The 14,708-nt window shown below is 45.1% G+C and overlaps 1 protein-coding gene and 1 pseudogene across 1 annotated transcript in view; both read left to right on the top strand.

The window, feature by feature from the left end:
* The first annotated feature begins 6,499 nt into the window (after positions 1–6,499).
* LOC139029556 (aquaporin-5-like) lies at positions 6,500–10,604 on the top strand (annotated as a pseudogene).
* Positions 10,605–13,849: 3,245 nt separating this feature from the next.
* Positions 13,850–14,708, top strand: part of LOC111980077 (integrin alpha-IIb-like) — a 20,907-nt gene continuing 20,048 nt past the window's right edge. The window contains exon 1 of the mRNA XM_070449778.1: positions 13,850–13,903. Coding sequence (XP_070305879.1) covers positions 13,850–13,903 — 54 coding nt within the window. The remainder of the gene's footprint in view (positions 13,904–14,708) is intronic.

Here is a 14,708-nt window from a genome sequence, read left to right as displayed (position 1 = left end):
AAAAAAATCTAAAAACATCTTTTCACTGTGTCATTATGGGTTATTGTGTGTAAATGGGTGACAAATCTATTTAATAACTTTTTTACTACAACAAAATGCGGAATAAGTCAAGGAATACCTTTTGAAGGTACTTTATGTGCTGACATTCTTTTTCAATAAATGTCGGAGTCTGAGAGCAATTCGTAGTACCAACACCAAAACAAATTTAGTGGGATCTTGGAATTTTGCAACATACATTTCGAAAAAGCACGTCGGACGTCATTAGTCACGTGGTAATGTTACTTTGAAACATGCAACCTGCTTTTTACCACAAGTTTACGCATTTACTAAAGATGGTGGCGCCATTGCATGAATTACAATGTTAAAGAAAAAAATATTAACTGCCTATGCTTGTCAAAAATGGATAATTTAAAATACATTTAGCCAATATGGGGACCCAATCCTGTGACTCCCCATGACAAGAATCTCACTAGTGACTCTCCGCTGCTCTACAGGCTGAGCCACCTGCCAAGTGATGGAGAAGAATATCTAGATTAATCTGTAAATGGTGTCCAACAGCGTTTTATGTTTTCAAAGCAACAAGTTGGATCAATCGAAGCTTTTTATATAATTTATCACGCGGTAACTGCCTGTAAACTTTCCTTTTGAATTTAACTTTTCAACTCACCATTATATATTCACAAAAACTTCAGTTAAATAATTAGCCAATAACACCTAGAGCTGATTAATTTACAATCACTGTTTAAGAAAAAAAAAATCTAAATAGGCTCTCTCAAGATTTGATATTAGTGTGTTGCGATTTCAAGATAGATTTCTCTGCCGTGTAGTTTTGATTTGGTGGGGACTCAACCCATGTCTAAAAGTTTTATGATGCACGACCCTATCAGAGCTGCCTTTCAGGTGCTCTGACTGGGAAAAAAATCTGAACTATATTTGTAAGCAACTTGGCATTGAAAGCATGCAATCTCTCATTTTGCAAGACACGTTACGAAAAAGCATGAATCAAACAAAGCTTTGGACATCATTGTTCACGTGGTAATCTTACTTTAAACGAGCATCAGTACATTGTGTCGGATCAGTAGTGCTTTGAAAGCTGCATTGGAGCATCGGTATCCAGTGTCCCATCACTAGTATTCTGCCGAGAGTCGTTCACAAACTAGTCCGGATGCAGCAACATCTAGACCTTGTTTCAAAGCTATCAATAAATAACTGTTTTTGTATGTATCACAAATGTACATTGTTTGAATCCCTCGTTAAAAAGTGTCACAAATGACAGCTCCAAAAAAACTATGGTGAACGAGGCTTGTAGAATCATGATTCTGTTAAGTTTTTAGTTTGCTGCTAGGGGGTCTGGCCAATACTGAATCAAATAATTTATTATGTTTGTCATTTTTTGTTGGGGGTTTACAAGTACATTATCCATTTACATTTTTAAGTTGATAAAACATGTACCCGTAGGCTGACACAAAAGTGAAAAAAAGACAAAACAGGAAAAAATACACAGAGTTTAAGTAATAATACATTCAGTATAAACAGGAAAAGAAAACAAAAAAGAAGTGACCCTCCACCCCAACCTCATCCCATTCCAAACTGATGATCCCGCTGGGACGCCTGGCGAGCGAGATGAGGCATTAAACCCTGTTGATCCGGCGTGACGTGGGAAGGGCTCCTGATGGATCCTGCATTCTGTCTACTACTAGGGATCATGTGAACAGTACCTTGGGAGAGGTGAGTGCAGAGAGGGGAGCCGTCAGGGTGCTGTAGCCCCGAATGAAACAGCGGTAGAAATTAGCAAACCACAGGAACCATTGTAGCTGCACGCTGGATATGGGTTGGTGCCATACACCACCGCTCTCACCTTATCCGGATCCATCTGGACATTTCCTTCAGCGATAACATATTCTAGAAAGGAGATTGTGGAGCGGTGGAATTTGCACTTCTCTGCTTTTACAAACAACTGATTCTCCTGGAAAACAGCGGGAGCGTTGGTGAGTCCAAACGGCATGACCAGGTACTCATAGTGTCCACTGGCAGTGCTGATGTTACGGCTTTCTTCCTGGGATGAAGGAGAGGAGGACCAAACTGCAGCGCGGCTAGTGTTCAACATGTTTAATAACAAAAAAAGACGATAACGTGAACACTATACAAAATACAAAATAACTCCAGAGATGCCAGGCGGGCCCCGGCATTCTCCCTGGGTCGATCGCCCACCTGTCTATCTCCTCCCAAGTAGTGTAGTCCAGATTCTGCTACCATGTCCATAATTCCTGACTTCGCTGCTGCTGCTGCCCATTACCACGCTGCTTGGTCCGAGTTTGGTGGGTGATTCTGTTACGGCTTTCTTCCTGGGATGAAGGAGAGGAGGACCAAACTGCAGCGCGGCTAGTGTTCAACRTGTTTAATAACAAAAAAAGACGATAACGTGAACACTATACAAAATACAAAATAACAAACGTGAAAACCGAGACAGTCCTATCTGGTGCAGAACACAAAGACAGGAAACAATCACCCACAAACAAACAGTGAAAACAGGCAACCTTAATATGGTTCCCAATCAGAGACAATGACAAACACCTGCCTCTGATTGAGAACCATATTATGCCAAACAACAAACCCAACATAGAAACACAAAACATAGAATGCCCACCCAGCTCACGTCCTGACCAACTATACAAAGACTAAACAAAGGAAATAAGGTCAGGAACGTGACAGTTGAAGACCGACTTCCACTCGTTTCCTTCGCGTATTCGAACAAGGTGGTAAGCATTCCACAGGTCCAGTTTGGAAAAGATGGTAGCCCCCTGGAGAGGTTCAAAAGCAGAGGAGCGGAGTGGCAGGGGGTAACGATTCTTTAATGTAATGTCATTAAGGCCCCGGTAGTCGATACAGGGACACAGGGTCTTGTCCTTTTTTTCCACAAAGAAGAACCCTGCACTGGCAGGGGAGGCAGAAGGGAGAATGCTCCCAGCAGCCAGAGAGTCCTCAATATACTCCTCTATGGCCTCAGTCTCAGGGTCAGACAGGGAATATAGCCGGCCTCGAGGAAGTGTGGTGCCTGGGAGGAGGTCAACAGCGCAATCGTAGGGATGATGTGGAGGAAGAGAGGTAGCACGAGCCTTGCTGAATACCTCCAGGAGGTCATGGTAGTCTGCGGGAACGGCAGAGAGATCTGAGGCTTTACTTAAACCTGGAGCAGGACGTTCCAGGGGGAGTCTGCGCCGCCTTAAGGCAACGTGAGTGACAGAACGGGCTCCAACCCAGGATTGAACCCATGGTACAGTCAATATCTGGGTTGTGCTTCTGGAGCCAAGAAAATCCCAAAACATCAGGGACGTGGGGAGATTCAATGAGGAGAAGCTGTATTGACTCGCTGTGATTGCCAGATACCTGCAGATTAAGGGGAACTGTGCTGTGCGTGACATTGCCAATGGAGCGGCCGTCCAGAGCTCTTGCGTCCATGGGAACGGAGAGGAGTTGAGTGGGGATACTGTACCTTACTCAGATACCAGAGAAGCATCCATAAAACTCTCATCTGTCCCAGAGTCGCTGAGCTAGTTAGAGAACTCCCAGTCTGGGGCCCCAGTGTACTCGTTCCTATTAATAAGCCTGGTCTCTTTACTGGGCAGGTGGCTATGTAATGCCCTTCGTGAATGTTCCTTAGGCGATAATCAAGCTCTGCTCAGTTGCATACGCTCCGGAGTACACGAGTCCCCCGTCGCCGATGACTCCTGAGGGAACTCGGGTGGCTTCGGCTCCTCTCGGAAATCCAGACATTGTGGACTTCTGGGTTTCTTCGGGAAGGGAGCAAGCAGCAGCGAAGGAGCGTGTGTGACCAAGAACAGACCCCTTCTCCCTCCTGCGTTCCCATAGACAATGAGGGAATCAAGGTCCAAAGGTAATTCCCGAGCTGCGAGCTCATCTTTTATCTCCTCCGACAATCCGTGAAGGAAGGTATCGAATAGGGACTGCGGATTCCAGGCACTCTCGGCAGACAACGTGCGAAAATCTACTGCGTAGCCTGCCACACTATTGGAGCCTTGACGTAATCTAAGTAGTTTTCGGGCAGCCTCTCTCCTGGATACCGGAGAATCGAACACCTTCCTCACCTCCGCCATGAAATCTTCAAGATGACGACAAATAGTGGATTGTTGCTCCCAAACTGCCATAGCCCAGGAGAGCGCCCTTCCAGCCATTAGCATAATCAGATACGCTATCTTCGACCAATCCGAAGGGAATGAAGATGGCTGCAACTCAAAAATGAGGGAGCACTGAGAAAGAAACGCCGGGTAGGTTCCAGGATCCCCATAATATCGCTCCAGAGGAAGTAAGTGGGGTTTTCGGGGAGCCATGGTAGGCTGTACAAACCCGCCACTGGTAGGGGAGTTACTGAGCGACTGGGAGGTCTCCGTTGTGGCATCCTGCCTTTGAGAAAATCCACGTAATTACTCCAGTAACATCTTGAACCCCTGGTCGTAGCATTCCACGAGTGAATGGAACCCCTCCATTAGGTTCAGAAGAAGCTCCTCATGTCTTCCAATAGTGACTCTGTGCATGGACACAGTGTTGTGGAGCTGGTCCGAGTCTGCTGGGTCTGTCATGACCAGTTCGTACTATAACGACACAGGGCGAGACCCAGATGCAGACACAGGAGTCTCCGATATTTATTGTACAACAAGGGGCAGGCAAGAGGCAGGTCGATATTAGCGGAAATTGTTATTTCCTTCTATTGATGAATTGCCTAGTCCAGGGGTTCTATAGATAATAAAAATAGCAAAGGCGAAATTGGATCGCCTTGTCTGCTGCTTCCAGTGATTTTGAATGGAGTAGAGCAGATATTGCCTGTTATAATTATGTCTGATTCAGTCTTTTGACTGAACGAGCTGAAAAGACCTGCGTCGGTAAAAAAGAGATGAACTCAGCTGCCGTGCATGTGCGCGATGACGTGTGGTCGGAACTAAGGAACTAAGACAGGAAAGCAAGAGAATGGGGAGACAAGGAGGCAGGAATCAGTACAGATGATGGAGAAATGTGACAATGGAAAGATGATTAATAACTGAAGGACAGCAGATTCTACACTAACTCAATTCATCTATATCAGTGGTTCTTAACCTGGGTTCGATCGAACCCCAGGGGTTCGGTGAGTCAGTCTCAGGGGTTCGGCGGAGGTCAAGACACACATCCGACTCATATGATTCGTGATGACACGCCCCGCTTGGCCATCATTGGCTGCAGGTGATCACGCTACATCGCTTGGCCTATCTGTGCTGCAGGGAATTTGGTGCGCTCAGTAGTCGACTTGTGACTGTCGTGATGGTACGTCTTGTGATTTCTTTCTTAATATTTGAATCCCTTCATACTTACTATGTCGAGCAAAAAAAGAAAGTGGTCGGACGAATATGTACAATATGGATTCACATGTATAACGGAACGTGATGGGAGTCAGCGTCCTAACTGCATGATTTGCAATGCCAAGTTGAGCAATTTTAGTCTAGCACCGGCAAAACTAAGAGAACACTTCCTTAAGCTGCATGGAGATGGAAAATACAAGAACACAACGCTCGCTGAATTCAAGGTGAAGATAGCCAGATTCGATGAAAAGGCTACTCTGCCTGTTCTCGGCTTTGTACCCATCAACAAACCGATCCTCACAGCATCGTACGAAGTTGCTTACCTGATCGCAAAGCAGGGCAAACCACACACCATTGGTGAAACACTCATAAAACCAGCTGTGTTGAAGATGGCGAATATCATGCTGGGAAAAGAGGCTGAAGTTAAGTTATCCCAAATTCCTCTTTCAAATGACACCATCAGCGACAGAATAGAGGACATGAGCAAAGACATCTTGGCTCATGTAGTTGCAGATCTGATTTCAAGCCCGGCAAAATTCAGCCTTCAACTCGACGAGACCAYAGACGTTTCCAATCTAAGCCAGCTTGCTGTATTCGTGCGCTATGTGAAAGACGACGTGATAAAGGAAGATTTTTTATTTTGTAAGCCTCTTACAACAACAACTAAGGCAGCCGATGTGAAGAAACTTGTGGATGACTTCTTCAAAGACAACAATCTTTCGTGGGATATGGTTTCTGCAGTTTGTTCGGACGGAGCTCCAGTCATGCTGGGAAGAAAGTCTGGTTTTGGTGCGCTAGTGAAAGCCGATGCACCACACATCATTGTTACGCMTTGAATTCTGCACAGGCATGCGTTGGCAACAAAAACCTTGCCTCCAAAACTGGCAGAAGTATTAAAAATTGTAGTGGAATGCGTGAACTATGTGCGAACTAGTGCTCTGAGGCACCGCATCTTCAGTGAGCTGTGTAAAGAAATGGGCTCTGAATTCGAGGTACTTCTGTACCATTCTAACGTTCGGTGGTTATCCCGGGGACAGGTGCTGAATCGTGTTTTTGCCGTGCGTGTGGAATTAGCCCTGTTTTTGCAAGAGCACCAACATTGTCATGCAGATCGCTTCAAAAATTCTGAGTTCATTCTCATTTTAGCGTACATGGCTGATATCTTCGCAGCTCTCAATCATCTCAATCAAAAGATGCAGGGCGGTGGAGTCAACATCATCGAAGCGGAGGAAAACCTGAAGGCTTTTCAAAAAAAGCTACCTTTATGGAAACGACGAACAGAGAACGATAACTTYGCAAACTTTCCCCTGCTGGACGACTGTGTAAGTAAGATCGAAGATGTATCTGGAATCGGAGACATTTCTGTACCCGCGGAACTGAAGCAAGCAATTGCCGCRCACTTAGWTGAGCTTGCAAAGTCTCTCGACGGATACTTCCCTACAAGAGAGTCATATCCAGCATGGGTGAGACAGCCGTTCACGKTTAGTGTTGAGACAACAGATGTCAATGATGAATACCTCGATGAAATCATTGAAATTCAGCAGAGCCAGGTTCAACAGCAACTCTTCAGAACAACAACGCTTTCAACGTTTTGGTGTCAACAAATGGTAACGTACCCTGTTATTGCTAAGAAAGCTCTGGAGATTTTYATACCGTTTGTTACAACATATCTTTGCGAGCAATCCTTTTCGAGGATGCTGGACATAAAAACGAAGAAAAGGAACAGACTTTGTTGCGAAAATGACATGAGAGTGGCACTTGCCAAGGTGAAGCCGCGCATTTCTGAACTGGTCTCTGAAARGCAACAGCAGAAGTCACACTGATTTTCAGTAAATATTAATTATTATGTTTTTGTTTTTGTGTGAAAATCGTGTTTTGATGATTTTGTTCTTTGAACACACAGTGTTGATGTTGATGCACGGTTCATTTTGTGCACCAGTAAAATATATACCTATGTTTTGAATTTGAAAAAATCATATTTTATTTTTCAAATTAAGAAGGGTTCGGTGAATGCGCATATGAAACTGGTGGGGTTCAGTACCTCCAACAAGGTTAAGAACCACTGATCTATATACTGTATTGCATTGCACAGTATCTTCACAGTAGGATACAATGAATTCCACCTAGCCATTCTTAAATTTTGTTCTAATTATAAGGAAAAAAAGACTGTAGGTGTCACGATCGTCGTATTTTGAAAGAGAGGAGGACCAAGGCGCAGCGTGATAGCAATACATCTTCTTTATTTGAAGACGAAGACGAAACGAACACTATACAAACTAAACAAAACAACAAACCGACGAACGTGAAGCTATACAAACAATAAGTGCAGACACAGGCAACTTAGACATAGACAATCACCCACAAACTACCTAATGACTATGGCTGCCTAAATATGGTTCCCAATCAGAGACAACGATAGACAGCTGTCTCTAATTGAGAACCCATCTAGGCAACCATAGACATACATACACCTAGACTAGACTCTGCCCCATAAACATACAAAAAACCCTAGACAATACAAAACACATACATCCCCCATGTCACACCCTGACCTAACTAAATAATAAAGAAAACAAAGATAACTAAGGCCAGGGCGTGACAGTAGGCTACCTTTTGAAGATGCCCACCTCATGTTTTTCTGTGAAGAACATTTCAGAAATGCATGCCTCAACAGCTTCCCCTTGTTAATTAACACACACACACACACAAATGTATACTTTGTAGTCTAAAGGCTCATACTGTAGTCTCCTACTATGACATTCCCCGTCATCTACATTCATCCCCATCTCCACATTTTGTTGAAACACAATCTCGCCTTACCATATTTTACACATTTATCCCTGTCCTGACTCAACCAGTCTCAGCTACTGTGTCAATTTCCATGACCTTGGTAGGAAGCTATCTCTGCAGGGGAATCTCAGTATAACTGTACTGCCATTGGTCCTAACTGACCTTTACATGCTTTACTGTGGTCGTTTTTAGTTCCCCCACCCTCTCTTAGTCACCCTGTTATAGTAAAACTTCCCTGGCCCCTCTCTGTGATGAGAGAGCTCCCTCTCTTGGGACCCTTTACCTCCTACGCTGGCTTAAAATGCTGTATTTGGCTTGTTTTGGGGTGGACAGAATATACAGTATCTTGATCAGTTTATGTAAAATTACATAAATTGATCCTAATCTCTGGTGGACCCCAGGTCGGGAAAGTACACATTTAGGATGAATCCCAGGGCATCACTAATTGCAAATCAGTTAGTTGGCTTTGGCTTGTTCAGCTCAATCCTCAGCCACACCCCTCTTCTATCTGAAAGATAGAAAGCTTCAGGTAACCCTATAATCCTCTGTGGTGAAGCACTTTTCTTTGAGAAACAGAGGCAAGGTGGTATATGAGATAGTTAGAAGAAGGAAGATGGGCGACCCCCAGCTGCAAAGAGAGACCAGAAGCTAGCGGCCCCTAGCTAGTGGCCCCTTATTACCTATGAGTAAATCTATGGCCCCCCGGAAAGAAGACACCACTCGACATTTAACCGGCAGCCATCTGAGAGTACGGAAAAGCAGAAAGCCAAAATATGCATTGGCTAAGCAAATGTAAGCCTCCTCACCTCTCCTCCAGCCTTACCCACCTACAGTACACATCACAATACAAGCAGTATACTGAGGGGACAGGTAAATCATCTCAGCGGGAAAAGAAAGAGGCCACCTTCCTGATATATGCGTCACACAGCGGTAGGTTCCCTCTCCATATAGGTTCCCATTGCAGTCCCTTGTGGTTGTTTGGTTCTGCTGCTGCTGATTCCTGGATGTGTTTCATGGCAGAGCAACAAACCAACAGAGAAACAGGACAACAGAGAAACAGAGATTAATTCATCCATCATGCAAGTCCTTTCCAGTCTGGTGCTGGTTCTGAAGAACATTTGGACACTCTCCTTCCTCTGGGACCTCCTGTGTGAATTTGTGGGCACTGCCATCTTCCTCTTCGCCAGTCTGGCCTCGGTGGTGCTATGGCCCCAGCTTCCAGCCTGGGATGGGAGCCTCTCCAGTCCCACCTGTGATCATCATCTGCATGATTGTCTTCCGAGTCAGACCCATCCTTTCTCTCGGACGCCCAGTCCCTCTCCGAGTGCCACCCTGACCCCCTGCATGTGGCCCTGGCGTTTGGGGCCTCTGTGGCTTTGGTGACTGTGTGCCTGGGTCCTGCTACCTCTGGAGGAGTGGTCCACTTGAACCCGGCTGTGACCCTGGCTCTGGCTGCAGGACTGAGGGTGAGCCCCTGGAGAGCTGTCCTCTACGTGGGGGCATAGCTCCTCAGTGCACTCTGTGCCTGTGCCCTTCTCATGGGAATCTGGGTACTGAACGAGGTGAGTCACGTCTAATTTATTTTTATTTGATTCCAGGTTGTAGTGAAGTATTGTTTTGCTGTGTTATTATAGCTTCCGAAAAGTCATTATTAGAAATGTTTTGCCAAAAATGTCTTTGTATTTTTTTCAATGAGTACAGGTCTGATATCTGTAAAAATGTTTCTTTCTCCAGGTAGCCTTGGGTGTTCACCCATGCCAAGCCTTCTCAGTGGAAACAGCCATCACCTTTCAGCTGGTAGTCTGTGTCCTCGTCACATCTCGACCCAAATCAGCCTTCCACCTCCTGGGTCCTGTAGTGGTCGGCTTGTCTGTCACTTTGGGAAATCTAGTAGCGGTAAGGAAGATGCCAGATCCTACTTGTGTTAGTTCTAATTCTGTCTGACCATGGGTAATTTGGGTAATTTGATGATTTTTGCCAATTAAAACATTTTGTAGATCTTTACTTTTTTCCTATGCCCCTCTGTCTCTCTCTTTTTCTCCCTCACTCTCTCTTTACCTTCCACCTCTGACCCGATTTGGTACACTGGCTGTGGCATGAATCCAGCTAGGTCTTTTGGTCCAACTGTGGTCACTTTAAAATGTAATAACCATTGGGTGAGTCTGGCCAAACACAAGTTGACTATCTCTCATTGTGCTCCATGAAATTACAGAAGTATATTGAAGCTGTTTACTAAGATCACAAAACAGTGCACGCATACACATCTACTTACTAAAAAGTATCTCTCTCCTCTGCAGGTCTATTGGGTGGGGCTGTTTTGTGGGAGCATAACTAGCTGGCCTACCACATGACCTTGTGCTCTTCCCAAGATGGGGTTGCCCTGTTGACTGGTTGGCTGAGTTTAAGGAACTGTTTCCCAAGGATCCACTCAAACATCCCACCACCTTGGAACACACAGTGGAGTAGAGATGGAGGAAGTTCTCTTACCATTCTCTGACCATTCAGCAAAGGTGACCACACAATATTCTCTGATATCTGACCACTTGCCACTGGTTTACACAAGTGATCGTGCTAGCTGGGTCCATCGTTAGGTACCACTGAGTGAAGAAACTCAACATTTGTACACATCTTCAGTATTCATGCACATCTTCAATGTTGCTATGAAAATATACTCTGCTGTGTTCTCTGGGCGACTGCTCTCTCCTCTCTTTTCGAGAATGTACTGACTAGTTTCCTTTCTGGATAGTTCTGTGATATTTCAGAACTGACCAAAACACGTATCCACCATCTCAGGTTCTTCACAATCATGTTGTTTGTCAGTTTGACTTAATTTTGGGCATCTTTGTACCTCTGAGGTGTAGAACCATCTGTAGAAGCGGAGAATTTATATTCAGACTAAAGCCTCAAAATGTTACTGAGTGCTCAAGGTGATTTCTTACAGGTCAGTTGAAGTACGGGTACCAGCTGTATAATCGTTCACATTATAGGACAGATCACTATGAGATATGTTTTTATATACCGCTATCAAGGGGTTTTCCCTGTTATACATATTTCAATGACAATTGAATCACTCAGTAAAAGATTTGTATTATCGAATTGAATTCTAGATTTGTTTTTCGCTAAATTGAATAATGTGTTTCATGTCCTCTGTGCAAGAGTTTATTAAAACTGAAACTTTTGAGTCGTCCTCCCATGTTCACAGGAGAAATGGGAGGGGATTGTAAAGTGAGTGTGAAGCTACAGAAGTTGTCCGGCCCAAAATAGGAATAATCTGGGAAGGGGTTGGGTGTTATTGACCAGTGTCTCCTTAATCGCTGCAACCCCACCCTCTGCATCTCTCTCTCTCTCTCTCTCTCTCTCAAATTCAAATTCAAGCTGCTTTATTGGCATGAAAAACATTGTGTCAATATTGCCAAAGCAACAATGTATACAATATACATTGTAATAAAATTATAAACAATGACAAATAATAATATAGAATGGCAGTAAATAATAATACAAAATTAAATATAAAAATAGTAACAATAAAATGGTAGCAGTCAATAATCGAATGTAATGTAATAAAAAAATTAAACTATAACTAACTTATAACTAAATAACGGTCATCTTCACCATTACATCGGTACTACAACTACTATCATCATTACCACTACTACCACTACTACCACCACCACCATCATTAAACTGCTATCATTACCATTACCACCCATACCATTACTACTTGGAATGACAAACAACAATAATAATAGTAATAACAATAACAGTAATAACAATAACAGTCATAATAAGTAACAGTCATAATACTGCTTACTATGCAGATGTTATTATTCAGTGTCCCTCAGGCTATGGCAGGCAAATACATATTTGGCTGCAAGAACAAAATGTATACTTTGTAGTCTAAAGGCTCATACTGTAGTCTCCTACTATGACATTCCCCGTCATCTACATTCATCCCCCATCTCCACATTGTTGAAACACAATCTCGCCTTACCATATTTTACACATTATATCCCTGTCCTGACTCAACCAGTCTCAGCTACTGTGTCAATTTCCATGACCTTGTAGGAAGCTATCTCTGCAGGGGGAATCTCCAGTATAACTGTACTGCCATTGGTCCTAACTGACCTTTTACATGCTTTACTGTGGTCGTTTTTTAGTTCCCCCACCCTCTCTTAGTCACCCTGTTATAGTAAAACTTCCCTGGCCCCTCTCTGTGATGAGAGAGAGCTCCCCTCTCTTGGGACCCTTTACCTCCTACGCTGGCTTAAAATGCTGTATTTGGCTTGTTTTGGGTGGACAGAATATACAGTATCTGATCAGTTTATGTAAAATTACATAAATTGATCCTAATCTCTGGTGGACCCCAGGTCGGAAAGTACACATTTGGATGAATCCCAGGGCATCACTAATTTGCAAATCAGTTAGTTGGCTTTGGCTTGTCAGCTCAATCCTCAGCCACACCCCTCTTCTATCTGAAAGATAGAAAGCTTCAGGTAACCCTATAATCCTCTGTGTGAAGCACTTTTCTTTGAGAAACAGAGGCAAGGTGTATATGAGATAGTTAGAAGAAGGAAGATGGGCGACCCCCAGCTGCAAAGAGAGACCAGAAGCTAGCGGCCCCTAGCTAGTGGCCCCTTATTACCTATGAGTAAATCTATGGCCCCCCGGAAAGAAGACACCACTCGACATTTTAACCGGCAGCCATCTGAGAGTACGGAAAAAGCAGAAAGCCAAAATATGCATTGGCTAAGCAAATGTAAGCCTCCTCACTCTCCTCCAGCCTTACCCACCTACAGTACACATCACAATACAAGCAGTATACTGAGGGACAGGTAAATCATCTCAGCGGGAAAAGAAAGAGGCCACCTTCCTGATATATGCGTCACACAGCGGTAGGTTCCCTCTCCATATAGGTTCCATTGCAGTCCCTGTGTGGTTGTTTGTTGCTGCTGCGATTCCTGGAGTGTTTCATGGCAGAGCAGCAACAAACCAACAGAGAAACAGGACAACAGAGAAACAGAGATTAATTCATCCATCATGCAAGCCTTTCCAGTCTGGTGCTGGTTCTGAAGAACATTTGGACACTCTCCTTCCTCTGGGACCTCCTGTGTGAATTGTGGGGCACTGCCATCTTCCTCTTCCCAGTCTGGCCTCGGTGGTGCTATGGCCCCAGCTTCCAGCCTGGGATGGAGCCTCTCCAGTCCCACCTGTGATCATCATCTGCATGATTGTCTTCCGAGTCAGACCCATCCTTTCTCTCGGACGCCCAGTCCCTCTCCGAGTGCCACCCTGACCCCCTGCATGTGGCCCTGGCGTTTGGGGCCTCTGTGCTTGAAGCCTGGTGCGTGGTGTAGGCACTGGTGGTACTGGGCTGGGGCGAGGAGGTGGCGCCGGATATACCGGACCGTGAAGGCGTACTGGCTCCCTTGAGCACCGAGCCTGCCCAACCTTACCTGGTTGAAGGCTTCCCCGACCAGTGCGGGGAGGTGGAATAACCCGCACTGGGCTGTGCTGGCGAACCGGAGACACCATGCGTAAGGCTGGTGCCATGTACACCGGCCCGAGGAGACGCATTGGAGACCAGATGCATTGAGCCGGCTTCATGGCACCTGGCTCAATGCCCACTCTAGCCCGGCCGATACGTGGAGCTGGGATGTACCGCACCGGGCTATGCACACGTACAGGAGACCCCGTGCGCTCGTCCGCATAACATGGTGTCTGCCCGTACTCTCGTTCTCCACGGTAAGCCCGGGAAGTTGGCGCAGGTCTCCTACCTGACTTCGCCACACTCCCCTTTAGCCACCCCCCAAGACATTTTTGGAGCTGACTCTCAGGCTTCCAGCTTCGCTTCCGTGCTGCCTCCTCATACCACCGCCTCTCGGCTTTAGCTGCCTCCAGCTCTTCACGAGGGCGGTGATATTCTCCAGGTTGTGCCCAGGGTCCTCCTCTGTCCAGAATTTCCTCCCAATTCCATGAGTCCTGCGATTGCTGCTGCTGCCTTTTACCACGCTGCTTGGTCCTTTGTTGGTGGGTGATTCTGTCACGATCGTCGTATTTTGAAAGAGAGGAGGACCAAGGCGCAGCGTGATAGCAATACATCTTCTTTTTTTGAAGACGAAGACGAAACGAACACTATACAAACTAAACAAAACAACAAACCGACGAACGTGAAGCTATACAAACAATAAGTGCAGACACAGGCAACTTAGACATAGACAATCACCCACAAACTACCTAATGACTATGGCTGCCTAAATATGGTTCCCAATCAGAGACAACGATAGACAGCTGTCTCTAATTGAGAACCCATCTAGGCAACCATAGACATACATACACCTAGACTAGACTCTGCCCCATAAACATACAAAAAACCCTAGACAATACAAAACACATACATCCCCCATGTCACACCCTGACCTAACTAAATAATAAAGAAAACAAAGATAACTAAGGCCAGGGCGTGACAGTAGGCTACCTTTTGAAGATGCCCACCTCATGTTTTTCTGTGAAGAACATTTCAGAAATGCATGCCTCAACAGCTTCCCCTTGTTAATTAACACACACACACAC

Source organism: Salvelinus sp. IW2-2015, linkage group LG20 (assembly GCF_002910315.2).
Source record: "Salvelinus sp. IW2-2015 linkage group LG20, ASM291031v2, whole genome shotgun sequence".
In the NCBI taxonomy this organism is placed as follows: domain Eukaryota; kingdom Metazoa; phylum Chordata; class Actinopteri; order Salmoniformes; family Salmonidae; genus Salvelinus; species Salvelinus sp. IW2-2015.
The sequence above is the reverse complement of the archived record's forward strand: the minus strand, read 5'-3'. Positions and strand labels throughout refer to the sequence as shown.